Source organism: Chenopodium album, chromosome 25 (genome assembly GCF_948465745.1).
Source record: "Chenopodium album chromosome 25, dcCheAlbu1.1, whole genome shotgun sequence".
NCBI lineage: Eukaryota > Viridiplantae > Streptophyta > Magnoliopsida > Caryophyllales > Amaranthaceae > Chenopodium > Chenopodium album.
The window spans coordinates 32,926,113-32,953,218 of record NC_137858.1 but is presented as its reverse complement, the minus strand read 5'-3'; the positions used below and the strand labels follow the sequence as shown (position 1 = coordinate 32,953,218).

Genomic DNA, 27,106 nt, shown 5'->3' with positions numbered 1-27,106 from the left:
TAAGATTTAGAAATCACAGAAGAGAGAGAAAACTATCAAGTCTGTGAGTGAGTGTGGAAGCTACTAGAACAACTTCCAGTTGGTAACCATTAACGATGAAGAAATGGACTCTTACGTCCCTCCTTTTTCTCTTATGCCTCCTCTTTCTTCTTCCAGATCAAGGTATTTTACGAAGATTTTGATTTGATTATCGTTTTATTTGATCAATGTAATTAGATTTGATATGAGTTTTGATTTATGTACTTTGATCCGTTTAATCGTTTCATATATGTTGCACATTTCGATATAATTTTGAATCAATATACGAGATTCGCTTGATAATCTGATAAATGTTGCAGATATTTAGCATGAATTTGAATTTATATGTATTTTGATCTGCGTAATAGCTAGTTTAATGTTGAATTTAGTATGAATTTGAATACTTTGATTCGCATTATTGCTAGATTAATGTTGCATTGCTGTACATTTAAGTGTGATTATGAATATATGTTTGCTTTGATCCGATGAATATATTGATTGTTGCCGCAAATTTTCACTATGAATTTGAATTTCTGTGTAGTTTGATACATTTAATAGAATGTTGCGCATATTCTGTATGAATTTGAATTTGAGAAATGGTGGATCTGGTTTATTTAGGTAGGAATATACACGCGAATGCCGAAGAGGATTCGGATGAATTAGCGAATCCACCTAAGATTGAGGATAGCCTTGGAGCAGTTCCTCATGGATTATCAACTGATTCGGATGTTGTTAAAAGGTTAACTTCATTTTTTATTTGATTTTGTTTTTTTTTTTTGGATTTTTGAGCTGTTTGCTGATGATTGTGAGGGTTTTATGGATTGTAGGGAGTCGGAATCAATGTCGAAAAAGACGCTTCGCAACACTGCGGAGAAGTTTGAGTTTCAGGCTGAGGTTTCTCGGCTTATGGATATCATTATCAATTCTCTTTACAGTAACAAGGACATTTTCTTGAGAGAACTTATCTCCAATGCTTCTGATGTAAGTGTCCTGATCACTGCCATTGTTTACCATATTCATAATCTATTATTTTGAAATTTCGATACCTTGTCCTTTTTTACTAAATGAGCATTTGTGGGGTGCAATTTCAGGCATTGGATAAGATTAGGTTCTTGTCACTCACTGATAAAGAGGTCCTAGGCGAAGGTGACAATGCAAAGCTTGAAATTTTGGTGAGTTTTTGGTGTTTACTTGTTGTCTCTTTTTATTGTGTATGTATACAAGGGTTATGGTAATTGACCTGTTATACAACAATTACAGATTAAATTGGATAAAGAGAAGAGGATTTTGTCTATTCGGGACAGAGGTATAGGAATGACAAAAGAGGACCTTATTAAGAACCTCGGGACCATTGCGAAATCTGGCACTTCAGGTATACAACTTACTACAGTTTACAATCTTCCTTTGTATTATCAATATGTGGAAAAAAATGTTCTGTCATATTCAATTTGGACAAATGTTTATGCTATGTGAATGAAAAAGACTGATTTCATTGTCTACTATTTGATACAGCCTTTGTGGAGAAGATGCAGACAAGTGGAGACCTTAACTTGATTGGGCAGTTCGGAGTTGGGTTTTACTCTGTTTATCTTGTTGCTGACTATGTTGAAGTTATCAGCAAAAACAACGATGACAAACAGTGAGTTTCAGCCTTCGAGGCTTGCATTTAAGTCCCCGCATATTTGAATATCAATTGCTTGTACTCTTGCTCATACCTGTGAATCTTTGTTATCCAGACATGTATGGGAATCAAAGGCTGATGGGCAATTTGCTATTTCTGAGGACACATGGAATGAACCTCTAGGTCGTGGTACCGAGATTAGATTGCACCTTCGAGAGGAAGCTGGAGAATACTTGGAAGAAGCCAAATTGAAGGTTTGTGTACTGTTTTTGTTTCCCTTTTATACTTTTATGAATATGATAGCTACTTTTATTCATCTAACTGGAGTTATCCAGAGAAGCTTGAGAATGGCAAACTGAAACTATTGCTTTGTTGTACACTATTTTTGTTCCTTCCACCGTATGTGGTAGTGTTATAATCCTATATCTACTTTGAAGGAAGTTTTTTCTAGTATGAGAATGATCAAAGTTGTGTGATTTGTTCAAGTTCACAGTTACATGCTTTAGTTGTATTCTCATCTTTGTCACACATCTAATATTAGCATTTTCTTCTGAATTCTGTTTTAGGCAAGTAGACTTGTAGGCCCTTGCCTGACTTTGTTGTCAGTGTTGATGCATTATTTTCCCATAATTATCACTATGCATTTTTCCATTTCGGTATTTATCTATTTCAATATTTCTTCTTCCTTTAATATTGTGATCGTTTCTCTTTCTGGAGGTTCTTTTCACTCCTGCTGTTACATCAAACTACTTTCTCAATTTGGACTATTTCTGGCTTTTGTCATGCATTTGTAATCTGGGAACTGTCTTTTGCGGATCCGTTCAATTCAAATGTTGGTTAATTTTGGTTTATGGCTGTTGTGATTTACAGGATTTGGTGAAAAGATATTCCGAATTCATTAACTTCCCCATTTATCTTTGGGCAACCAAGGAAGTTGAAAAAGAGGTTCCAGCAGATGACGATGACACGAGTGATGAAGAAGAAACCAGTATGCATTTTCTAAATCACTTTGTGATGATTTGACTTGTTTTAATTCCTAGTTTGAAGGAGACTAATGTTTGTATTTTGCGACTGCTGAAAAACAGCTGAAAGCAGTTCTGAGGAAGAATCTGAAGAAGATAAGGAAGATGAGGAAACTGAGAAGAAACCAAAAACAAAGACAATCAAAGAAACAACTAATGAATGGGAACTTTTGAATGATGTGAAGGCCATATGGCTACGTAATCCAAAGGAGGTTACTGATGAGGAGTACACAAAATTCTACCATTCTTTGGCTAAGGTAAGCATAATTTTAGCTTGTGGGCTTGTATTCTGCAAGGTACCCATTATTTAATGGTGTCCAAATATTTGTCGTGTAGGATTTTGGTGATGAAAAGCCTTTGGCGTGGAGTCACTTTAATGCTGAAGGTGATGTTGAGTTCAAGGCTGTTCTCTTTGTTCCTCCAAAAGCTCCTCAAGATTTGTATGAGAGCTACTACAACAACAACAAAGCCAGTGTCAAATTATATGTTAGGCGAGTTTTCATCTCCGATGAATTTGATGAGCTTTTGCCCAAGTATCTCAGCTTCTTGCAGGTAATGAAAGAACTGCAACTGGTTCTGTAATAGCTTGACTCTAAAATTGTTTTTTACATGATTCTGATGATGCTATCTTTATTTCCAGGGACTTGTTGATTCGGACACACTTCCACTCAATGTGTCACGAGAAATGCTTCAACAGCACAGCAGTCTAAAAACAATCAAGAAGAAGTTGATAAGGAAGGCCCTTGATATGATTCGCAAGATTGCAGAAGAGGATCCTGATGAAAATGATGGCAAGGATAAGAAGGGTAAGTAGATTATTGGATGTTCTATAATTCTGCTGATTATCATACTTAAAAGGCTATTTTGAACTCATTGTGCCTTAGAATGGGTTGGTTGATCAAGAGGCCATCTCTCTGAACTCTGAAGGATCCCCCCCCAAATCCTTCTTTTTCAACACTCTTTGATTATCTTGATTAGGAGTTGGGGGCTTTACTAGCACATATTACAAGATGTATAATGACGGTTTCAAAATATATATACATAATCCAGCATTATATATCAATCTCACAAATAATCTGAGCTACATCTGTCTGTATGAGATAAATTATTAACTCTAATTACTGCCATTTTTCACATTCTTTGCTGCTGCCTGCCTAAAATCTCAATTTTTTTTTTTGAAAAAATCTCTATTACAGATGTTGAGAAGTCTGATGATGATGAGAAGAAGGGTCAGTATACAAAGTTCTGGAATGAATTTGGAAAGTCAGTCAAACTTGGAATTATAGAGGATGCCACTAACAGAAACCGTCTGGCCAAGCTTCTAAGATTTGAGACGTAAGTTACTGAAATCAAGGCTTTACTGCCTTAGAACATATGGTTGTCATGTATCTCTATATGGAACAATTTTGCTAATTTGGCTCTCTTCTTGAACAGTACAAAGTCCGATGGAAAATTGACTTCCCTTGACCAGTACATCTCAAGAATGAAATCTGGCCAGAAGGATATCTTCTACATAACAGGTACCAACAAGGAGCAGTTGGAAAAATCCCCATTCCTTGAAAGGCTTTCAAAGAAAGGCTATGAGGTAACCAATGAAACTTGTTAACCTTTGCTTTGATATGGATTGTCCTTTCAGCTTCTGGTTATACTCTATGAACCGTTTTGTAAATGAACTTCTTTGTGCTTCAGGTCATCTTCTTCACTGATCCTGTGGATGAGTATTTGATGCAATACCTTATGGACTATGAAGACAAGAAATTCCAAAATGTTTCCAAGGAGGGTTTGAAACTGGGCAAGGACTCTAAAGACAAGGAGATCAAGGAGTCTTACAAGGAGCTGACTAAGTGGTGGAAAGGGACTCTTGCTAGTGAGAAGGTGGATGATGTCAAGATAAGCAACCGTTTAGCAGACACTCCTTGTGTTGTTGTGACTTCGAAATTTGGGTGGAGTGCAAACATGGAGAGAATCATGCAATCGCAAACACTCAGTGATGCTAATAAGCAAGCATATATGCGTGGTAAAAGGGTTCTTGAGATCAACCCTAGACACCCTATTGTCAAGGAGCTCCGAGAGAGAGTGGCGACAAATCCAGAGGTAAGATCTTGTAAAACTCGTTTTCTTTGACATGTTTAATATCATGGCATGGGCATAATTATGCATAATGTAACTTGGAGGGTATAAACTCATAGCAACTTAGCAAGTATAAACCCAAATCTATTTGATTCAAACAATCCAATATCACCTCAACCTTCCCCAAAATCTCCCTCTGTATTTCCACGATTCCTCAAAAATGGCCCCTAATTTCACCTCCTCAAGAATGCCCCTCTGTTGTTTTTAAACGCAACCATATCTGATATGGGTTTTTATCACCCCCTATTTTCCTTCATTTATTTTGGCGTGTGTGGGGGTGTGTTAGTGGAACAGTGGTTGTGCGAAATAATGAATCCTTACCACTCTAGTGACTGCCTATGCCATGTCATATTTTGATCTTCTTGATTTTTGTCGCTAGTCTCTGTTCCTCATCCAAATTAACAAAACATATCTTGATTGAAAATGGTTTGTTCATCTCTACATTCATGTCTGTTGCAATCTCCCCTTATTTTTTTGGATGGGAATGCATCAGAAAGCTAATTAGTTTTGACCAATGTTTGTTAAATTTTTGTTCTTATTGACTTATCAACTAAATATTGCTACCAACTTTTTATATAGGATGACAACGTCAAGCAAACAGCACGGCTTATGTATCAGACAGCTCTCTTTGAGAGTGGCTTCTTGCTGGACGACCCAAAGGATTTTGCTTCTCGTGTCTATGATTCTGTGAAGTCCAGCCTCAACATTAGCCCTGATGTAGCCGTAGAGGAAGAAGATGACACAGAGGAGCCTGAAGTCGAAACTAAGGAGGATGATTCCTCACCCAAGGAAGAAGCTGACGGTGTGAAAGACGAATTATAGATGACTTAAATGCCACTAGATTGATCATATCATGGGCCTTAAGGTTCTGTCTTGTTGAGTTTCTGATTACCGTCGCAAAAGAAAATTCACTTTAGAATTCTGTAAACATAATGGAAAGAATTTTGTCTCAGTCAACATAGTAATATTAGAAGTAGACCAGAATTTTTCAGGAGTTTTTATGGCTTGTCTCATTGTCTGTGTTCAATCTGTTCATAGGCCATGGCCTGTTTAGAACATATTTGCGTAAGATCATTGCATTCGTATGAAACTTAGCCTCTAAGGCTCTAAGGAGGAAGAAGTAAATTCTAGTTGAGTGAAAGGTAAAATAAAAGTGAACAAAGATTTGACAATAGTAAGGAGTTTGAGAACATGGTGAGGAAAAAAGAAGATAAAAGTCCCTTTGCAACATTCCTCTAATTTTATACTGTTCACCTTCTATTTCACCAATCTCAACACCTACCAAGTCGCCACCACATGCAAGCCATCGTCGTCTCTACAATCTGCTGACATCTACCATCACCTCTGCTAGATGACCATACTCACCCCATGCCAACCCAACCTTATGTACTAATAGTACAGTACTATTGCAATAGTTTCATCATCATTTAACCATTCCCTAAGACAACACTATTTCTTTACGTCAAAAGAGACCACGACCACCGAGTGCCATTGTGAAGCTTGAAAATAAAAATTGAAAAACGGATTATTTTCACCATAATCTTAATTTACCATATACCATCGAAAACCTTCTAATACACCATATACCATTCAGTTTAACAAAAATGTCACAACATGCCATTAATGACTAACGGACATTAACACCATTAGTCATTAAGGCTAATAAAGCCATGTGGCAACATATAATTGGTTCCCCTTTTACATTTTTAATTGTGGAAACCCAAGATTAAGCATCACATTTTCCATTGGACAATTAAAAGATACGGAGTACATTAGTTTTACACAATTGTTGAGAATCATTACTTCTGATTTCTGAAGATGCATGCCATTTTCCTGCAATATGTAGTAGTGTAGGAATGTCTTATCAAAATCTTTTGCATATCTATATGACTTGCTTGCTTGCAGTCATCAAACACTCTTCAACACTCAACAACACAGTAAACTGTAAAAATCAGATAAGTTACTCCCTTCCTTTCCGGAACTTTTTACCATACTTTATCCAACTTTCCTACCTCTTTAACATTTTCATTTCTCACACACAAAACATAAAGCTCCTCTTCTATTTAACCACACTCCCAACATTTTACAAACATTTACAAGAAATTACAACCATAACTCACAAATCACAAAAATGGAAGAAGCAAAAACACTTGCAATAATCCAGTCTAATGAGCAACAACAACCCCTCCAAACAATTAACCCACCCTTAGTCTCCTCCTACAACCACCAAATCCGGCCACTCCTCGACGCCATTGACAAACTCCGCCACCTAAAAATCATGAAGGAAGACATCCAGCTCCCCACCATTGTCGTCGTAGGCGATCAATCCTCAGGCAAATCAAGCGTACTCGAGTCACTCGCAGGCATTAACCTCCCGCGTGGTCAAGGGATATGCACTCGCGTACCCTTGATCATGCGCCTTCAACACCACTCATCTCTTACCCCGACCCTTACTCTCGAGTACCTTAACAAGTCTGTAGATACGGACGAGTTACACGTGGCAGAGTCTATCGAGTCTGCCACGTGGGAGATTGCGGGCTCGGGGAAGGGAATTTCCCACACTCCATTGACTCTTGTGGTCAAGAAAAATGGGGTGCCCGACCTTACTATGGTCGATCTCCCTGGTATTACCCGGTTGGCCGTTCACGGCCAACCGGATAATATTTATGAACAGATACATGATATTATCATGGACTACATTACTCCAACGGAGAGCATCATTCTGAATGTGCTCTCTGCTGCTGTCGATTTCGCCACCTGCGAATCCATTCGGATGTCGCAGAAGGTGGATAAATCAGGGGAGAGAACTCTAGCAGTTGTTACAAAGGCTGATAAGGCGCCTGAGGGACTGCTTGAGAAGGTAACAACTGATGATGTTCGGATCGGGTTGGGTTATGTTTGTGTTAGAAACAGGATTGGTGATGAGAGTTATGTAGAAGCTAGAGCAGAAGAAGCTGCATTGTTTCAGTCTCATCCTATGCTTTCGAGGATCGAAAAATCGATGGTAGGTGTTCCTGTACTTGCTGAGAAGCTTACTGCGATTCAGGCTGCTAGCATTGCGAAATGCTTGCCTGGAAATGTGAAGCAGATCAATGACAAACTGAACTCGAGTGTTGCCGAGCTGAATAAGCTTCCGGGTTCTCTGTCTTCTCCTGCAAAAGCATTGACAGCGTTCATGAGGGTGCTGGGATCATCTAAAGAGTCCCTCAGAAAAATTCTTGTCAGAGGAGAATATGAGGAGTACCCTGATAATAAAGAGATGCACTGCTCTGCTCGTCTGGCAGAGTTCCTCGACGAGTTTTCGAATCAGCTGATGAACGAAGAAACAACTGCAATTCAAGCAGATTTCTTAATGGAAGAAATTCAGGTACTTGAGGAAGCTAAAGGAATCAGGCTTCCCAATTTTGTTTCTCAAGCGGCTTTCCTCGACATGATGCAGAGGAAAGTGAAACAGATATCTGCAGTACCAGAGGATTTTGCCTGCAAAGTTTGGGATTATGTTGAGAAGATTGTTCTTTCTATTTTGGAACAGCACACTGAGAATTACCCTCAGTTGTTATTCTCAACAAGAAGAGCTGCTCATAATTTGATTGCGAAAATGAAAGGGAAATCAATTGAGAGAGTGAAGGAAATCATTGAGATGGAGAAAATTGGTGACTACACTTGTAACCCTGAGTATCTGGTTGTGTGTAACAAACTAATGTCTAAGCTGCCTGAGTTCACTAAAACTGTCAGAGATTCGACGAAGACTGAGTTGTGTATCGAAGGCATAGGGAAAGTGGCAGTTGCGCATTTGAGGAAGTTCAAAGAGATACTGCAGCAAGCATTTGAAATGAAGATGAGGGTGACAGCATATTGGAAGATTGTGCTGAGAAGATTGGTGGATTTTATGGCACTGCATTTGCTACTGAGTATTCATAACCTGGTTGATAGGGAGCTCGAAAACGAGATCATTAGTGAGCTGATGGGTGGTCCAGGTTATGGTGGCAGCATTGAGGGGTTGCTGGAGGAGTCGCCTGCCGTGGCCGGAAAAAGGGAGAAGCTTAGCAGGAGTGTTAAGTTGCTCAAAGAGTCCAAAGATGTGCTAGCTACAATCATGGACAGGATTACTATAGCTACTAGCAGATAAATGAATGGAAGTAACTACTAATTAGTCTCGTTTAACCTATGCTTACTAGTCTACTAATTTGTATGCCCTTTTGTTGCTTGAATTTCTAAGTCTTATCTTTTGGTAATGCATATTATTATTATGTAAGATATGCAGCTTTAATCTATTAGTTTGTGAACAACTTTGTGCTTGTAACTTAACATGTAACAGTTGTAAGCCATGTTTCTGACATATATGAATGTTTATCATGTGTTCAAAATGGAAAATATCCACTGTATTGTTCTCTAGGTTTTGGTTATCAACATCACTAATTAATTTGGTCATTGCTTTATAATTATTTACTTTTATTATATGCTTGATTAAGAATTATGTTTTGCCCTTTCCATGAACAGCTTGGTCTTAATTGGAAGCCTGATTACCTACATATTACTGAAACAAAGAACGGGACTCTACACTCTACACTCTACACTAACATGTGCAATGTACTCACTTATTCGTTACTCGTAATTGACCAACTGAACTTGAGCTTTTATACAAGTCAGGATTGTGTTCTATCAGGTTCTCAGTCTCACTCTCAGTCTATACAATTTGGTTGAATTTGTTCTTCAATAGAATGTAAACGTATTCTACACATACCTCAGAAAATATGCTAGGCAGGATCTCATCTCTTGTGATGTTAATGAGTTTTTTATATTATATGTCCGCTTCAATTCATACTGGAAATGAAAGCCTTGCTACTGCTAGCTGTGTACAGAGTAAAATTGTTTCAGGCATGTTTCTAATAATGTTGGTAAGTTCTTGCTAGGGACTTGTTGATTCAGACACTATGACACAATGTCTCTCGAGAGATATAATTCTAAGAAAGCACAGTAGCTAGGAAACAATCCAGAAGAAGCTGATTCGACCATTGTGTTAATATCAAGATACATTCATATCTTTTGCCCACTTTACAAATAAAGCCCGAAGATTGGCATTCCATTGCTATTATTTTATATGTATATTGTTACAATTATATACGTTCTTAGTGTGCTTATGATGTCGCACCGGGTGGGCTGTTAGCTAGTGTGTATCACCTTACAAGAATCGAGTACGGTGTGGATCTACCGGAAGAGGTATAAGTGTTGGGTTAGTGTGGCCCGATTTTCATGTGTAACATGATTACATGAAGCTTCTAGATTTATGTGGATATTTTTGGGAGCATGTATGTATAGATGTTTTTACACACTTCTTTCACCTCCATACGTCACATATAAATAAGGTGTTGGGTATTATTTGAGAGTATGTAATCTAGTAAACCCACCCATATCATCCTCCAATACCCCAATCCTCTCAATACACTATTTAAGTGATCCTTCCAACCATCGTTTAGAGAGGTTTTTACCTAGATCTCCATGTAATCACGATTGGAGTTTCTAGACTTTCTACACACCTATAATCTACCAAATCCACTATTATTTACTTTACTCCTTTGTGAGTTATACCGAGAGTAATTGTAAGATTCACCACAATCCTATTATTTTAGGATACCTTGTACTATCTTATTTTTATAGAATGGATTATATTTCAGGTTCTCATCAATTGTGAGTTTTTTTTTTTTTTAATCAATTTCCCATATATAAAGATTGTGAGTTCTTTTACTATTTTTTTTTTTTTTTTTGAAGAGATTCTTTTACTATTTGTTTTGCCTTTACTTATGTTTCTTTATTTTATTATTTTTAGTTTGATTCCATTATGCACTCACTACCCTAAGATAAGGAGTATAAGTCAAAGGCATGTAATTTAATGCATTCAAAAGAGAAGAATTTTCATGTATTCAAGTATATTGCACTTTCTCTTTAGTAAGCTAAAATAATACATTAGGATTTTTGGTAAAAAATTACCTGATAAAACCCAAAATTTATGAGAAATTACCTAATAAAAAATATGTTTAAGAAACTACATAATAAAGATAAAATGTTTTCTTATTTTTCTTAAGAACAAAAGATTAAATGTTGTAAATTACTAATCTGGCTAGATTTTACCTAACTTTTCAGCATTGACTGCGGCACCGGAGGTAGCAATTAAAGAAAGTGAATTTCCCTTTATTGAAGTTTAGGAATGAAGTTGAAGTAATACTAAGATTTGTGTCAAAAAAAAGAAGTAATATTAAGATTAGACTTTTTGATTAAGATAGGGCCTTTTTTGGGCAAAAACTTTTGTATACATCTGGTTTACACTAATATTAGTGTACATCGAGCAGTATAGGGGTAACTTTAAGTCAATTTAGGGTAATTTTTTGCCTTTTTTGGGTAACTTTGAACATAATATGATTTTTTTTATAATATAAGAACAAGAAAAGTTTTATAAGGGTGATAAAATTACTTTCAGTCACTAATAATTGAATTTTAGTCATTTAAAATGTGATTCTTTACCAATAAAACATATATTATTTTATTTGTATTGGGTTACTTTTATACATATTAGGGTAACTTTTATTCATTTTAGGGGTAACTTTTGATCACTTTAAGAGATATTTAAAATTGATGTACAATAATTGTTGTACACCCGATTTTTTTAAAAGTTTGTGTTTTTTGGGAGGTTTGAATAAAGTAAAGGATTTTTTTGGAATGATGTATACTTCCTCTATTTTTATAGTTGCAACACTTCGTTCTCTTTTCACGCTTGCTGATGCATGTTTTTAATCGTTAATATCGATGTAAAAATTATAAACATTTGATATTAAAATTGTATAAGTCGAAACGAATCTAACAAGTCCCCACATGACTATATTTTTATTTAATTATAAACAGTCATAGCGAAATACATGAATAGTGTAAAAGTCAAAATATTACACCTATTAAAAAACGGAGGAATTAATATTATTAATTATCAATGTATTCCTACTCAATTTGGAGATAATTGACGCAAATCAATGTAGGGTATAAATTTTTTCATTTGTGCCTTTGTTTATCTACTCCTCTCTCTGAATCTTCCCAATATTTCGTCCACAATAAGACGGAGATGCACATGTCATCCCTGTCGTAAGCTTCCTACCTTGGCCAAATCATTCGTAGAGAGATAAACAATAAGGGAAGAGAAACAATTAAATAAGTGTGATCCGTGCTGAAATATACTAAGACCCTGTTCTCTTCGTCTTATTTTTGCTGAAATGAAATTATTTAGACTGAAATAAAATTATATTTACTAAACTTAAATTAATTTTAATGAACTAAAATTATTTTTTTACTGATTTTTTATTACTCCCTTTGTGTTTTTTAAGTGATACATTTTCCATTTCCGGCCGTGTTTTTTTAAGTGATACATTTCCTTTTTTTGGCAAAACAATACATTAAAATATTATATCTCTCTCCTCTCATGGTTCCCACCCAAACCCACTACTACTTTTTTTATTATATCTTTCCTCTCACATATATTACTTTTCAATAAACTATTAACCCCACTATCTTTCTTTAACAATTTTTTAATACTCCACTACCCCACTTACCTCTTATTTTATTTAAGTCAATTAAATTGCCTAAAACTATGTGCCGGTCAATATGTATCACTTAAAAAAACATGGAGGGAGCATAATTCTTCTTAAAGAAAACTGAATTTTACTAAATTGAACTTATTTTTACTAAACTGAAATTATTTTTACTGAACTGAAATTATTTTTACTTAATACTTGTATTATTTTTATAAGGTGATAAGAATAGGGCCTAAATAGTGTTGCAAGTATTAAAAAAAACGGACGAAAGATACAAGTAGGGAGTAACATATTTAATCTTTGCACATAGAAGAACATGGTTCATATAAAAAAATAATTATACTTCCTCTATTTTTTTTAATATTTGTAACACTTTCCTAGAATGAAGATGCTATAATATACTTGCAAGTTGCAACACCTTAAGGGCCTGTCTTCTTACATTGAAATTAAGCTCAGTTCAGTTCAGTTCAGTTCAGCTCCTAATTCCTTTTCTTATAAAATATTCATTTCAGTTGAGTTCAGTTCAATTCAGTTGAGTTCAATTCAGTTCAACTGAGTTCAATTCAGTTCAGTTCAGCTGAGTTCAGTCAATGAGAACAGGCCCTAAATGTAAAGTTTTTTTTTTTTTTTTTTTTTTTTTATTTTAAAGTTAATTATACTATTATCTTTATTTTTAAGTTCATGGTCCACTAAATTACACTTCATCTGTAATTTATTAACTTGCTCCATTTCTCCAAACACGAAGTTTTAGGAGGAATAGTAGAAAGTACTCCCTCCATCTCAAGTTAAAAATTTCCAAAAAAGAAAGTGGAACAAGTAATATAGTACGACCGTAAAAGGAAAGTGGAACAAATAATAAAATATGGAGAGAGTACTCCTAACTATCTCTCAACTCCATTTTAAGTGCACCAAGGGTCTGTTCTCTTCAACTTAATTTCAATTCATTTCACCTTAGCTCAGTTCAGTTCCTAATTTCCTTCTCTCATAAGCAATTCATTTCAGCTCTATTCAGTTCAGTTTAGTTCAGCTCCAATTGGTTCAGTTCAGTTCAGCTCCAACAGGCCCAAAATCATTTGAGGCTCACCTATATTAAATACCGTGAAATAGTGTGTGTTATAAGTATTATAAAACGGAGGAAGTGTAAGTACAAGTATACAAAGTAAACGTATATATTGGTCAAACACAAAGAACATGTAAATCAAATCCAAAAAGACATGTGTTTATTTTAAGAAAATGTTACACATAGCTCTTAGGGGATATATATAAAACTAATACTCCCTCCGTCCCCAAATGATAGTCCCTTATGGGCAAAAATCACGGGAATTAAGAAACTTAAATAAAAGTAATAAAATTACATTGATAATATAAATTTACATTGGGTATGTAAAATAGTAGAGAGAGAAAGTAATAAAAGTACATTGAAAAACAAAATTTACATGGGAAAGTTAAATTTGCACAAATATTGTTGTAATTGGTGGAAGTTTTGATAAAAAATTGATATTAATGGTACTTGAAAAAAGCAAATGGGACTATCAATTAGGGACTAAAAATAAGCCATAAGGGACTATCATTTGGGGACGGAGGGAGTATAAAGGAGCTAAAAATTGAGAAAACAAATGAAAATATAACATTCATTACACTAATTTAAGTGTAAATTTTTCATGCATTCCAATTAATACGGAGTACCAAATTAGCAAATGTATTAAATGTTTATACTTATCCCAAAGAACTACAAGTAAAATCTTAAACTTATTGATAATAAAATTTTATTGGTCAAGCATCTGTAATGACATAGATATTTAGTCACATTGAATACCACAATGAATAACAGTAAAAATATTAAAAATACTTGTATTATTGGTCAAACATTACATACATATTTAGTCAAATTGAGAGTTGAGACACTTAAAAAAACAAGAGTAGTACATTTATACATTTTTTTTTTGGTTGATAAGGAGAAGGGCGTTATCGGGCTAGAACCTCTCACAGGTTCTCCTGATCCAAATTAGCGGACTAAGCACTTCGAAAGAAGAGAATCCCCACCCCAAAGTGCCTCTAGTATTCTAGTGGGGTTTGATCCTACAATCTCATGATTGTGAAATGCAAATCCTATCATTACATCTATATTGTTGTTTAGGCCAAAATCTGCTCGCTAGATTCGACCAGGTTCAATATGACAACAACTAGATTAATAAGAATATAAATGACAACGTAGGTTCAAAGAATGGGGGTGAATAACCTAAGAAAGATGAACAAAGGGGAAGGGAAGAAGAGACACAAGATAATGACGCAGAAAACCACAGGAATAAGGGTAAAAACTACGGGTGGCGTTGAGTCCACCAATCTACTAGTTTATGAATAAATTACAGGTACAATACAGGTTGTTTTGTGATCAAGAACGAACCTGTAATTTAGGGCTAATTATTAACTACTATTGAATATAATTTTTTTTTTTTTTTGACAAGAACTACTATTGAATATAATGCCTAAGGCTTAATCTTGTGTTTTTACAATGGTCTTCCATCCTATTTATAACAGGGGAGGCTTTTAAAGTCTTGTAACAACTTCTTTAATGATTCCTTGAAAATAGGAGTTAGCTGCCAGGTTCAGCTCCGAGATTCATGCCATGTTCTCTTTGTGCTTATCCATTGCCTTTTGACTTCTTCTTTGTTGCTGGTTAGTTGGAGAATAATGGGAATGTCCTCCATGAAAATAGGAGAAGTAGTTTGACTCCTTGATTTGGTCTTCAACGAATGTGGACTTATTTGTGTTGCAGATTCATTTAACTTTTCCAATTGACTTATTTCTGGTGGGAAATATCTCCTCCTTGATTGTAGGAAAGCTTATAACAATTTTGATTTCGTTCAAACTTGGAATCTATTAGAATACTCCTTGGAAATATCTTTGTTTGATTTCGTTGAATACATAGAACCAGGTAGCTGATCACGTAGCGATTTGTAACCTGTAATCTAGCAACATGTGACTTGCGATCTAGCAACCTACAAATATCTGAACCTGTAGTAAAAATTTAGGTACAACAACTGCTATACATGAATACCAGCATACCGCAATGAATATAGAATACTCCGTGATACGAAGAATTCTTACTTGTAAGTTGTAACCATAATGAATACGGGAGTAACACAAAGTATTTTGAGACGGAAGAAGTACTTTACACTAATCTTGTAATCTTGTAGGTCCCGTCCAAAAATAAAAAAATAAAAAAAAAGAAAAAAGAAAATCTTGACATGTGTCACGTACGTTTTGTTTGGGATTTGACTAAAGAATTGAATTCTGGAATTATGTGTAGACGTTACACAGCTTACAGGTTGGGGTTATAAATTTCTTTCATGTCTGCATTCATCTTCCTACTCTCCTCTTTTTGAATCTTCCCTATTTTTCATCCAAAGCCAGAAGGTGCTACATACGTCATCCCTGTCGTCAGCTTTCTGCCATGGCTGAATCGTAAGAATATCTCTTATTTCTCATTTTTGCTAAATTGCATGCAATTTCTTCATTTTATTTGTAATTTTGATTCAAATTTTTGTTAATTAATGGTGTTTATAGAGGCGCTAAAGTTGCTCTTCCACCAACTCTTAATTCAAATTCGCCGCAACCTCCTCTTTTCGACGGAACCACCAGGTGCTTTTTCTCTCCTTCTCTCTTGTTATTTACTTAATTTTGTGTTTCTATTTTTAATTATTTTTTTTTGGTGATGATGTTGAATTTCTGGAGAATTTTTGTCGTGTGCTCTTGATCTATTATTCTTAATTCATAATATTATTAATTAATTAATTTCGATCGCACGTGTTAAGCATAAATTATTTATTTTTGATATAACATCACAGTTTAGACCTCTAATCACGAAATTAAGTTTTTAAGTGAGTTAGGTTTCAATTATTTGAAAAATAAACTAGAATCAAGAGGCTCTATCTCCAATTCTAGGAGTCCTATTCCTTGATAAGTTTTATATTGATTTGTTAAATATGCTCCTTCGGATTGGGTTAAGCTGGTTTGAGTCAAATTTGGGTAAAGAAAATTCAATTTGATTTCGGTGTAGCTTTGGCCGATATAGGTTTTGTCTAGAGGTGTCAAAACCTGAACCGACTCAACCCGAAACTGACCCAGAAAAAACCGGATACAGATTTTGACTTGCATGGACACAATAAGTTAGCATGACTCGAGCTTAAAATAGACTTAACCCGACCTCACCAACCTGGACACCTGAATTGGCACCTCTAGTTTTGTCCATTGATGATTGTACAGTTTAGGTTTAGCCAATTTGGTTTGATGATTACAACTTCATAATTTATGTTTGGAACTTCAATTTATCAGGCTGTACACTGCCTACACATGTCCTTATGCTCAGCGTGTCTGGATTGGCCTAAATTACAAGGTTTGCTTTCCATCTTCTTCCATTATTTATTTCAGGTCAAATTTAACTCCGCGGAGATATGTTAAGTAGCCTGTTTATCTTGACTTGTAACATTTGTTCTGCAACTTTACAGGGGTTGCAGGATAAAATCCAATTGGTCCCCATAAGTTTAGATGATAAACCAACATGGTATAAGGATGTTTACCCTCCTGCTAAGGTAAGTCGTCGTACTGATCAAGTAACGGAAGTCTATTTAATGGATTGCAGTATACTGCTCACTATCTTGCTCGAATTGCTGCTATGCAGCATATGCTTAATTGCTAAGTGCTTTCTTTGACAGAAGACAATGGTTATGCATAGAATGGAGTGATCACAGTCTAAAATGATTAAACATTTCAAAATCCCTGCTCTATTGCTAGCTCACTTTTTCTTTCCGTGCGTTTAGTTTGTCTTAGATAATAGTATGTAGTTTATCACTCCTAACAAAGAGCCTTCAAGTGAGGAATCCCGGGGCTAGAATTATTTTTAGTAGCTAATTGAAATAAATAATCTTTGGTGCATTTTTCCGGGTAAAGAAAATGTGATCAGTAAATTGTTTCCAAGTCGATAAATAAACATGTTTCCTCACTGCAGAATTTGTGTTTTGTTTTTGTATCTTAGCATTCTAGACAAGGGCGTTACAGTATCTACTATTCTTTTCTATCAAAGAAGATAATTTTGCATTATTATTCAATATAGGTTCCTGCTCTGGAGCACAACAATGAGGTGAAGGGAGAGAGCCTTGATTTGCTGAAATATCTTGATAGCCACTTTGATGGACCTAAGCTTTTCCCTGATGTAAGTGAGCCTCTTTGCATGTCATGGATTGTTGAAGTTCCAGTCCTAGCTTACCTTCCAATTGGGATTTCATGTAAATTAATGCACGCAGGATCCTGCTAAAAAAGAATTTGCGGAGGAGTTATTGGCCTATGCTGGCACATTTGGTGGAGCTGTTCTTTCTCATCTCAAAGGGGGTCCTAACAGTGAAATGAGTACGGATTGAAGGCCTCCTTTTTTTTTTTTTTTTACTTTATTTATTTATTAAGCTTCTCTATGTTTCCTAATGCGAAGAAATCCCTCTTTATTCTGTTACCTTTGCAGTTGCTGTACTTGATAAATTAGAAGAGGCTCTTGCTAAATTTGATGATGGGCCATTCTTCCTGGGCCAATTTAGTGCGGTAAGTTAAGATAACAATACTCCTTACGAGTTGAACACCATTTTATGCTAGTTTCTGTGGATTTATCTAATAGAACAAGTTGATTGATCTAGTGAGTTGATTAAATATTACCCGTATACGAAATTAGTTATCATATGCTTTTACTTTCTGAAGTAGCATGCTATGATGCTATCTGATTTAGCATTCTGAATGAGTTTTACTGTTGAAGTTTGCATTCAACAATAGCTTGATCGTAATTTCATTTTTGTTGAATGTGCCACAATTTGATTATGCCCTTTCTTTGGTAAGTTGAATTTGAACTAAGTTTCCATTTGTAAGTTGAATATGAAAACACAATGATGAAGCTCAATGAATGTGAGCTAACTGAACAAATGTATTTTCTCCATAAAAACTGAAGTTCCCATGTCCACAGCCTAAAATCACAAAAGTGACAACCTAAATTTAGCATTGTTTGTTAGAGTGTCTTCTCTTTAGTATTTCCATTGCATCATTTACATTGAGCTTCATGTCCCCAGGTTGACATATATTAATTGATTAAGCTGCAATATTATTAGTTTGTACAATACAGCATAATAATTGGACTGAGGAAGTAGTAGCTTACAGTGCTACAGGAACAGATCACATTACCTGCTTTTAAATACTTTAGTGTCTCAAAGTGCTACTCTGTATTCGTTGAGGATCAAACTATTTAAACAAACCAAATTTCATTTCAGGCGGATATTGCCTTTGCTCCCTTTGTAGAAAGGTTCCAGCCGCTGTTGTTAGAGTTGAAGAACTATGATATTACATCTGGGAGGCCTAAGTTAGGCACATGGATTGAGGTATGATCCTTGTTACAGTTCATGATAATGAGGCAGCAATGATATGCTAATCGAGTGAGCTTGCAAATGTGGAATTTATTTCTTTAGTTCTAATGCTGAAACATACATACAGGAACTGAACAAATTGGATGCCTACAAACAGAGCAAATGGGATATCAATGAACTCACCTCTGCCTTCAAGAAGCGTGTTTTGGTAAGGCATTAACCATTTAACTTCTTTAAGACCTAATTATTAGGCTGTTGTCTCAGGATTTTGAGACATTTAATTTCTTAATTTGCTTCTGAGATGTCCTACAATCTTGCGCACAGGGACTGTGAAGATCCCATTTTCTTGTTGGCTGAGATGCATTACCCGGCTGCTTTCTTCTTGAATAAAGCGAAGAGCTATTTGAAAAAACTTACCGGACCAACTGTAATAATCATGCTATTTAACTTCCCTATGCTTCAATTTAAATAGATATTGGATATGATCATATGAAGTCATGTTTTTACTCTACAGTCTTAACTAAACCTTCTATAGTCAAAACTGTGGGGAAACATGCTTGCATGTCAAAAACATGGATTTCATTACAGATATCAGACACCATATTTATTAAAAAAAAGGGATTGTTTATTATCTCTTCATGTTGTTTTAAGGTTTAGATGCAATACCAGATCATTCATACACTGAAAGAAAGCCTAAAAATTACAGGAGGGCTTACAAATAGCAGACTGACATAGGACTTTACGCAATTTAAATATCTATGACATTGGACTTAGATTCACTTAGCTACTAGTAGTAACAGCAATCCTGTCCATAATATTAGCAACCTTGTCCTTTGATTTCTTGAGCAACTCAACACTCTTGCTTAGCTTCTCTCTTTTTCCGGCAACAGCTGGTGACTCTTCCAGAAACCTCTCAATGCCGCTACCATGACCTGGACTACCCATCAGCTCACCAATAATTTCATTTTCAAGCTCTTTATCCACCAGATTATGAATACTCAGTAGCAAATGCAGTGCCATAAAATCCACCAATCTCCTCAGTACAATTTGCCAATAAGCTGTCACCCTCATTTTCATTTCAAAGGCTGGCTGCAGAATGTTTTCAAACTTTCGCAAATGATGAACTGCCACTTCCCCCATGCCTTCGATTTCCATACTCCTTTTCCTTGTATCATTTACAGTTTTAGTGAATTCGGCTAGGTTTTCCATAAGATTGTTACACTTCACCATGTACTCTGGGCTGCAAGTATAATCAGCAACTTTTTCCATCTCTATTATCTCTTTCACTCTACTCAATGATTGTCCCTTCATTTTCAGAATCATGTTCTGAGCAGCTCTCCTTGTTGAGGATGCTAGCTGGGGGTAATTCTCAGAGTGTTGTCCTAGAACAGAGAGGACAATCTTCTCGACATAATCCCAAACTTTGCAAGCAAAATCTTCTGGTATTACTGATATCTGGTTGATCTTGTTTTGCATAATGTTGAGGAAAGCTGCACGAGGGACAAAGTTGGGGAGCCCGATCCCTTTCGCCTCCTCAAGAACTCGAATCTCTTCCACCAAAAAATCTTCATCCACATCATCATTATCAACCCTTTCTTTGTCCATTAGTTTACAGGAGAAGTCGTTGAGGAATTCTGCAAGTCGAGCTGTGCAGTGCATTTCTTTGTCATCAGGGTACTCTTCATACTCTCCTCTGACAAGGATTTTCCTGAGAGACTCCTTGGATGACCCCAGTATCTTCATGAACGCGGTCATTGCTTCTGCAGGAGAGGAGAGAGAGCTAGGGAGCTTATTAAGCTCAGTAATGCTAGAGTTTAGTTTGTCATTGATCTGCTTCACAATCTGTGGCAAGCACCTTGCGATGCTAGTTGCCTGGATTGCTGTGAGTTTCTCAGCAAGCACTGGAACCCCCACCATCGATTTTTCGATTCTCGAAAGCTGGGGATGAGACTGAAACAGGGAAACTTCCTCTGCTCTAGCTTCTACGTAAGTCTCATCACCAATTCTATTCCTCACACAGACATATCCCAATCCGATTCGCACGTCATCAGTGGTGACCTTCTCAAGAAGCCCCTCAGGTGCTTTATCTGCCTTGGTGACGACTGCCAGAGTTCTCTCCCCTGATTTGTCCACCTTCTGTGACATCCGAATGGACTCACAAGTAGAGAAATCAACGGCAGCAGAAAGCACGTTCAGAATTATGCTCTCCTCTGGAGTAATATACTCCATTATGATATCATGTATCTGCTCATATATGTTTTCCGGCTGGCCTTGTACAGCCACCCGGGTAATACCAGGGAGATCAACCATAGTAAGGTCAGGCACACCATTCTTCTTGACTACAAGAGTCAATGGGGTGTGGGAGATTCCCTTCCCAGACCCAGCGATCTCCCACGTGGCAGATTCAATGGATTCTGCCACGTTTTGCTCATCTGTGTCAACAGACTTGTTGAGGTACTCAAGACACAGGTTTGGAGTAGGACTGGGGTGATGCTGAAGGCGCATGATCAAAGGTACCCTAGTGCAAATACCTTGACCTCGTGGAAGGTTGATTCCAGCAAGTGACTCGAGGACACTTGATTTTCCTGAGGATTGATCACCCACGACAACAATGGTGGGCAGTTGGATACCCTCCTTCATAATATTAAGGTGACGGAGGTCATCAATGGCGTCGAGGAGTGGTCTTATTTGGCTGTTGTAGGAGGAGATTAGTGGTGGGTACTTGGTTTGCAGGGGATGCTCATCAGACTTGATTACTGTTAGTGTTTTGGTTTCTTCCATTTTTTAATTTTTGAGGAGGAAATTTAGTAATGAAAATGTGAGAGGAAGAATATAGTGAATTGATTGAGGAATTATGGGTGTGGGTGGATGCTTAAATAGAGGTCTTTTTGGTTTAATTTAATAACAAGGAGAACTAGAAAGGTTGTGGAAATTGCAATGAAGGCTGGAAAAGGTAGTAGGACTAACTTTTGGTATAAAAATGACTTTAATTGACTACAAGTCGTATTAAAGTCAACTACAGTACTGTGTTTTGCTTACTCTTGAAGTTGTAAATTTTAGTGTGTTGGATGAACTGTGATTTGCTTACTCTTGAAGTCGTTAGCTTTGTTCGTACACTATTTTAAGGTTTTGCCTTGGCATACCCTTCTATTAAGGAAACGCCAAGTACTCTATATATCCCCATTTGTTTGCCCCGTTTGAAGTACATTTACTTATGAAGTATTTATCAATTCAAATTGGGTAGAGTTGATGATAGAGACTTCAATGGGATTAAATCTAATGAATTTGAGAGTTAGGAGATGGATTCTCATAATCATTTGTAGCATGGAACAAATTTAAAGAGACAACTTGGTGAGATAATGTACGTCATGACATTATATATTTATATTTTTAAAAACTATCAATTGTTTGCCACACTTTTATGGTGTGAATTATTTGACATCTCATGACTCATGTAACATGATACTTTCTTTTTTTCATTTGAAATTGAGAGCTTGTGTCTAACATACACACATAGTAACTAGGAAATTTTATGGAAATCTCCACACAAACTTTAAGATCAAACAAAACTTCCACGGAACAAAGAAAAGTCTTTACTAAAAACTATTCGGTTTCCTTCTTTCCAAATAATCCATAATAGAAAGGAAGAGATTAGAAGAAATACAGTTCTTAGGACCCTTCAATAGTCCACATTTTAATATACTCCCTTAGCTCTCAAAAGTTCAACGTGTTTTTTCACTTTTAGACATTTTAAAAAAATTCAGCTCTCACTTCTACTTTATATATACCTTACATACAAGAAAATACAAGACCTTTTTTTTTTTTTTTTTTAACCTCTGATTCCTACTATTTACATTTTTTACACACTATTTGTATTATCTATGTCTTAGAATGATTGACACACATGTCAATGTAGTAATTTGACCTCAATTGTATAATTACTTGCATATATTAGTAAAAATATATGAAAAATGAAAAAAGTAGAGCTAATCAAAGTGAGCTCGGGTTGTTGGTCTGGCCCGATTTTGGGCGGGTTTTACGCAGTTTTTCGACCCGATTTTAAAAAAATTTGGGCGGGCTTGGCCGCTTGGGAAAGCGATCTAATGTAATTTAAGTTGATTTTTTTTCACCCGGCTCAAAAAAAGCCCTAAAAGCCTGCACAACTCGGCTAGTTTGGGTGGGTTAGGGCACATAATTTTCAGCCCCAAAACTTGGTTGGACATAGCCCGAGCAATGAGCTGATTTTTTTGGCCTCGGCCTGCCAGCCCAATGATCACCTCTAGAAAAAAGACATACGTGTCAATTATTTTAGAATAGAGGGTGGTTAGGGCACATAATTTTCAGCCCAAAACTTGGTCGGACATAGCCCGAGCAATGACCTGATTTTTTTGGCCTCGGCCCGCCAGCCCAATGATCACCTCTAGAAAAAAGACATATGTGTCAATTATTTTAGAATAGAGGGTGTATTGGATTAAATTTTGCTCACCTAGATTCATATATTAGGAAAATTAGTTTTAGACATGTTCTTAAAAGTGATAGGTTTAAATAAGAAATAATATAAGGGTTATATTACTTCAATTTATAATTACTAAATAAAATAAATCAAGACAAGTTTAGTTAATTAAGTTAGATGAGTAAAAATTATAAGGATATAATTCACTCTATTTATGTAATTTAATTGTTCAATGCAATGTTGAATCCAAAAAGTGTCATAAACCAAAAGAAAAGAACTTAGTTTCATGATTAGAGAACACTTGGATGGAAATTGTTTGGCTATACATTTAATTAATTCATGTGCTTATGTTTATGAGACATGTTTTGGTTAATTAATTATGTTTGTATGAAATTATGGATGCAAGCATGTTGAATTATATTGAATTAATTGTTTGTATGGAATGTTGATACAAGCATAAATCATTTTGGTCCCAAATGACCATTTAAAATAAAAGTTTAGCGCGATGTAAGAATGGGCGCGACTCCATTACAATCAATCCAATCAAGTAAAGCAAGTTTCCATTTCAATTCTTGATTTATTAGTGACAAGCAATATTTATTATTGATTTTCAACTACCTCGGTGTATAAACACCTTGAGTGCATAAGGCACCCCCAAAACCTTAACCTCGTCTCATAAGACTTAAATTCTTCCTTTACTTATTCTATTTCAATAATTATAAACGAGTAATAAATAAATCATTCCACCAAATCACATACCTTTTCCTCTAAGCGTATCTTGCAAAATTAATGCATAAATAATACTTGCAAAGTAGAACAGTGCACAACATAGGGAAATCACAATGTATAGCCAAACAATTAAGCCCAGTCTTCTCTATACGTACTAAGTTCTCGATACATCCCTAAACATGCATTTAAAGGTAAGGTTTCGTAACTCATACGTACCTCCGGTTAAAATAATTTATATCAATTATATGAATCAATTAAAAAGAGTTGGACTAAGATTTTAGGTAAATGTGTATGAAAGAATTAAGAACATCAAATAAAAAGGAAAGTATTTATTACAAAGATAATATAAAAGATTTGAAAGAATATTATAATAGTTGTAATATACAAATATTCAAAAAAAAAAAAATTACTAAAAAAGAAGGAGAATTTTGGAGGGAAAATAGAACACCAGGATGTGACATATGTTAACCCAGTATCTGTTTTAGTATTAAGTTATTGATGATTATTGATTGTTAACCATGTCAAAACAAGTTTATTTGCAGGTCTCATTATTGGGCCAACCTTCGACCTATATTGTTTGTAATTTGGTCTAAAATTATTGTGGTGATATATTGCTGCCACCTTAGAATGGTACACCAATACACTATATGATTTATATCCTATAAATTTCATTAATCCTGGATAAATAAAATTTGTTTATCGAATAATAAAATTTTAAATAAATCAACAATTTTTAATAAAAAATAGACCTCATAATAGTTAATATATTTACAAATATGTTATGATGTCTAGAAAAAGGACCCATAATAGTTGATTTATTTATACATATGCCGTAATGACTAAGCAAAATTATTGATTTATTTACAATTTTGCCATTTAATAAATGAATTTTGTTTATCAATAACATAAATTATGGCTTCCTCATTTTGTTAATGAAACTGTTTGAAATAAACATAATAATTTTGTTAATGTAACTGATTGGTCTATCTACAATTACTAGCATATGGAGTGTGGACTCATCAACTTTGGATTTTAATTGATTTTTTTTTTAATTAGCCTTTGCAATCGAAGGCTCTAGGATTTTAAACTGCAAGAGTATCTTGTTTCCAGTTTAAGATCATCATAGACTGTCAGTATTTTTTTTTTTTTTTTTTTTTTTTTGACAGACATAGACTCTTAGTACTTGCTTATGAAAAATAGTCTCGTTTACAAAATCTTGATTTACTTGAAGGGAAAGAATGTTACCGCTTTCTAAGCTTCCATAAATCTTAACTTGCTACTAAAACATTGAGTTTCCCGCATCCTCACCCACTTCCGCAACACACCCAGCGCACAACATTCACACACAACCCATAGTAACTTGTTGGCACGAAAGATTTATATAAGCGCCACATCGGATTTGATTCTGGTCAAAAGTCAAAGTATTAACTCTTATTTACTTGACTATTAATTGAACTTAATTACTGGGTGAAATAAGTTAGATTAGCCCATTTTAATTAATTTGTTTATTTAATAGTGAAAACCTATTAAAATGGGTTAAATTATTGTAAATGAGTCAGGATTACTTAGTCAAAAGCCTAATATACATCAAACCCTAGGGGTGTCTTACTCTATATATAGGGTTCTCTTTACTTCATTTGAGTAGGGAGAGGAGAACCTTGAGGGAGAAAAACAAAGAGAATCAAAATACAGAGAAAACTTGTCAAATGTTCAACACCTTTCCAGAGAAAACCTCTCATCAAATACTCTAAACCTCTCCAGAGAAAACCTCTCAAACCTAGAAGAACAATAAGCATTCGATGTGTCGTTCTACTCTAGAACATCACCCGTGTAAGAGATCAAGCCTTGACGACCCTCAACACGAAGGAAAGAAGGAATTCAAATCATCAAGAACACTTGTTCAACCTCTACATCAAATAGTCATTGATCGAGATCGAGCCTCGTCGGCCCTCAATCAAGAATACAAGTCAAAGGTCTACATATCAACATAAGTCAAAGTTTTGCATCAAATCTTCGATCGAGATCAAGCCTCGACGGCCCTCAAGTCAATTTGCGAATTACGTCAAAGTGGAGATCGAATCAGAAAAGCAAATTAGAGATTGTATCCAAAATCTTCAAATTAATAAAATTAACACTTTGTCGCATTTGTTTTGAATCTATATTTTACAGATTTAAAATTTGTGTTTACACTTGCGTGACGACTTGCGGTCATTCTCGCCTGAAATCACCGTCTTATACAGCCCATTTGATAGTTATTTTATTTTTAGAGTATGAGAAGACATAAATACTCTAATTAGGGACTTAATTTTTTATGGGGTTGTTTTTATTTTCCTTAGAATGTACATACTACGTGTATATATATAGTTTGATGTAGGGGTAAAATTTTGGATTGTGGTGTGGTTTATAGCCCAAACCGAAACCAAACCATATAATTAGAATTGGGAACACCGTACTATATTGTTATTGGTCAAAACCAAACCACACCATTTTTAATTCGATTTAAAAAAAGAGAGAGACCAAATCGCACCGTAATTACTTCAGTCTAGTGTTTTGAGATTTGATTTGTAACGTTTTTTTGCCCTTATTCAAGATAACCGTTTTTGTTTTATATAGTAGAAGATAAGTGACAATTACATACACCATGGTGCACCTACAAATAGGTGTACCAGGCCCAAATAACATCCCAGTAGCAAAATTCACCCAAAAAACATGCCCAATACATACTAGCCCAATACCTATTCAAATTTTTATTAAGAAAAAATTGTTTCCTCCTCTCTCAACCGTCATATCAATTTTTTAACTTGTTTGAAAAATTATGTTTCATCTCATAATTTCAAAATCTTTCCCCATTTACTCATTTTAATTTTCTCTCTCCTATCTCCATTTTTCTCTCTCTAAAAAACTGCTTTACCGCCATGGATAAAAACAAATAACAGAAGATTACTCCTTCTAAAAGGTGAACATTACTTAAATTTCTTTAAATTTGCTAATATAATTCAACAAATTTCAAAATTATTCATGAACATAATAGTCGTTTTAATTTTTTTTCTTTCAATTTAATTTTTGTAGAAAATCAAAACTATGTTCTCTTATTAATGAAGATGAAGAAGTGTAATTAATTTATTGCTCAAAATCCCAATTTTATCTTAAATTGTTGATTT

At 35.2% G+C, this 27,106-nt stretch overlaps 2 protein-coding genes and 2 pseudogenes across 2 annotated transcripts; 3 read left to right on the top strand and 1 right to left on the bottom strand.

Moving 5' to 3' along the window:
- Nucleotides 1-5,787, top strand: LOC145613308 (endoplasmin homolog). Its single transcript, XM_081668393.1, has 15 exons — nucleotides 1-162; nucleotides 637-757; nucleotides 846-999; nucleotides 1,110-1,190; nucleotides 1,279-1,390; nucleotides 1,531-1,657; nucleotides 1,755-1,893; nucleotides 2,510-2,627; nucleotides 2,725-2,918; nucleotides 2,998-3,213; nucleotides 3,302-3,467; nucleotides 3,858-3,996; nucleotides 4,096-4,246; nucleotides 4,351-4,755; nucleotides 5,371-5,787. Exons 1-15 carry the CDS (start codon nucleotides 96-98, stop codon nucleotides 5,611-5,613), a joined length of 2,433 nt encoding a protein of 810 aa, XP_081524519.1. The 5' UTR covers nucleotides 1-95; the 3' UTR covers nucleotides 5,614-5,787.
- An 890-nt stretch (nucleotides 5,788-6,677) lies between these two features.
- On the top strand, nucleotides 6,678-8,920 carry LOC145613988 (dynamin-related protein 4C pseudogene; annotated as a pseudogene).
- Nucleotides 8,921-15,672: 6,752 nt separating this feature from the next.
- On the top strand, nucleotides 15,673-19,274 carry LOC145613332 (glutathione S-transferase L3-like). Its single transcript, XM_081668417.1, has 10 exons — nucleotides 15,673-15,830; nucleotides 15,933-16,007; nucleotides 16,701-16,761; nucleotides 16,874-16,957; nucleotides 17,479-17,577; nucleotides 17,669-17,771; nucleotides 17,881-17,957; nucleotides 18,671-18,778; nucleotides 18,891-18,971; nucleotides 19,088-19,274. The coding sequence occupies exons 1-10, from the start codon at nucleotides 15,820-15,822 to the stop codon at nucleotides 19,094-19,096; spliced, it is 708 nt and encodes a 235-aa protein (XP_081524543.1). The 5' UTR covers nucleotides 15,673-15,819; the 3' UTR covers nucleotides 19,097-19,274.
- Nucleotides 19,275-19,366: 92 nt separating this feature from the next.
- LOC145613331 (dynamin-related protein 4C pseudogene) lies at nucleotides 19,367-21,845 on the bottom strand (annotated as a pseudogene).
- Nucleotides 21,846-27,106: the final 5,261 nt, after the last annotated feature.

Bases quoted from the DNA above. Each gene is read 5' to 3' on its own strand.
- LOC145613308 (XM_081668393.1), top strand. From the start codon at position 96: ATGAAGAAATGGACTCTTACGTCCCTCCTTTTTCTCTTATGCCTCCTC. The intron at 2,628-2,724 runs GTATGCATTTTC...GCTGAAAAACAG, and splicing joins GAGTGATGAAGAAGAAACCA to CTGAAAGCAGTTCTGAGGAA. The intron at 3,997-4,095 runs GTAAGTTACTGA...CTTCTTGAACAG, and splicing joins AAGCTTCTAAGATTTGAGAC to TACAAAGTCCGATGGAAAAT.
- LOC145613332 (XM_081668417.1), top strand. The intron at 17,578-17,668 runs GTAAGTGAGCCT...TAATGCACGCAG, and splicing joins GACCTAAGCTTTTCCCTGAT to GATCCTGCTAAAAAAGAATT. The intron at 18,779-18,890 runs GTATGATCCTTG...ACATACATACAG, and splicing joins AGTTAGGCACATGGATTGAG to GAACTGAACAAATTGGATGC.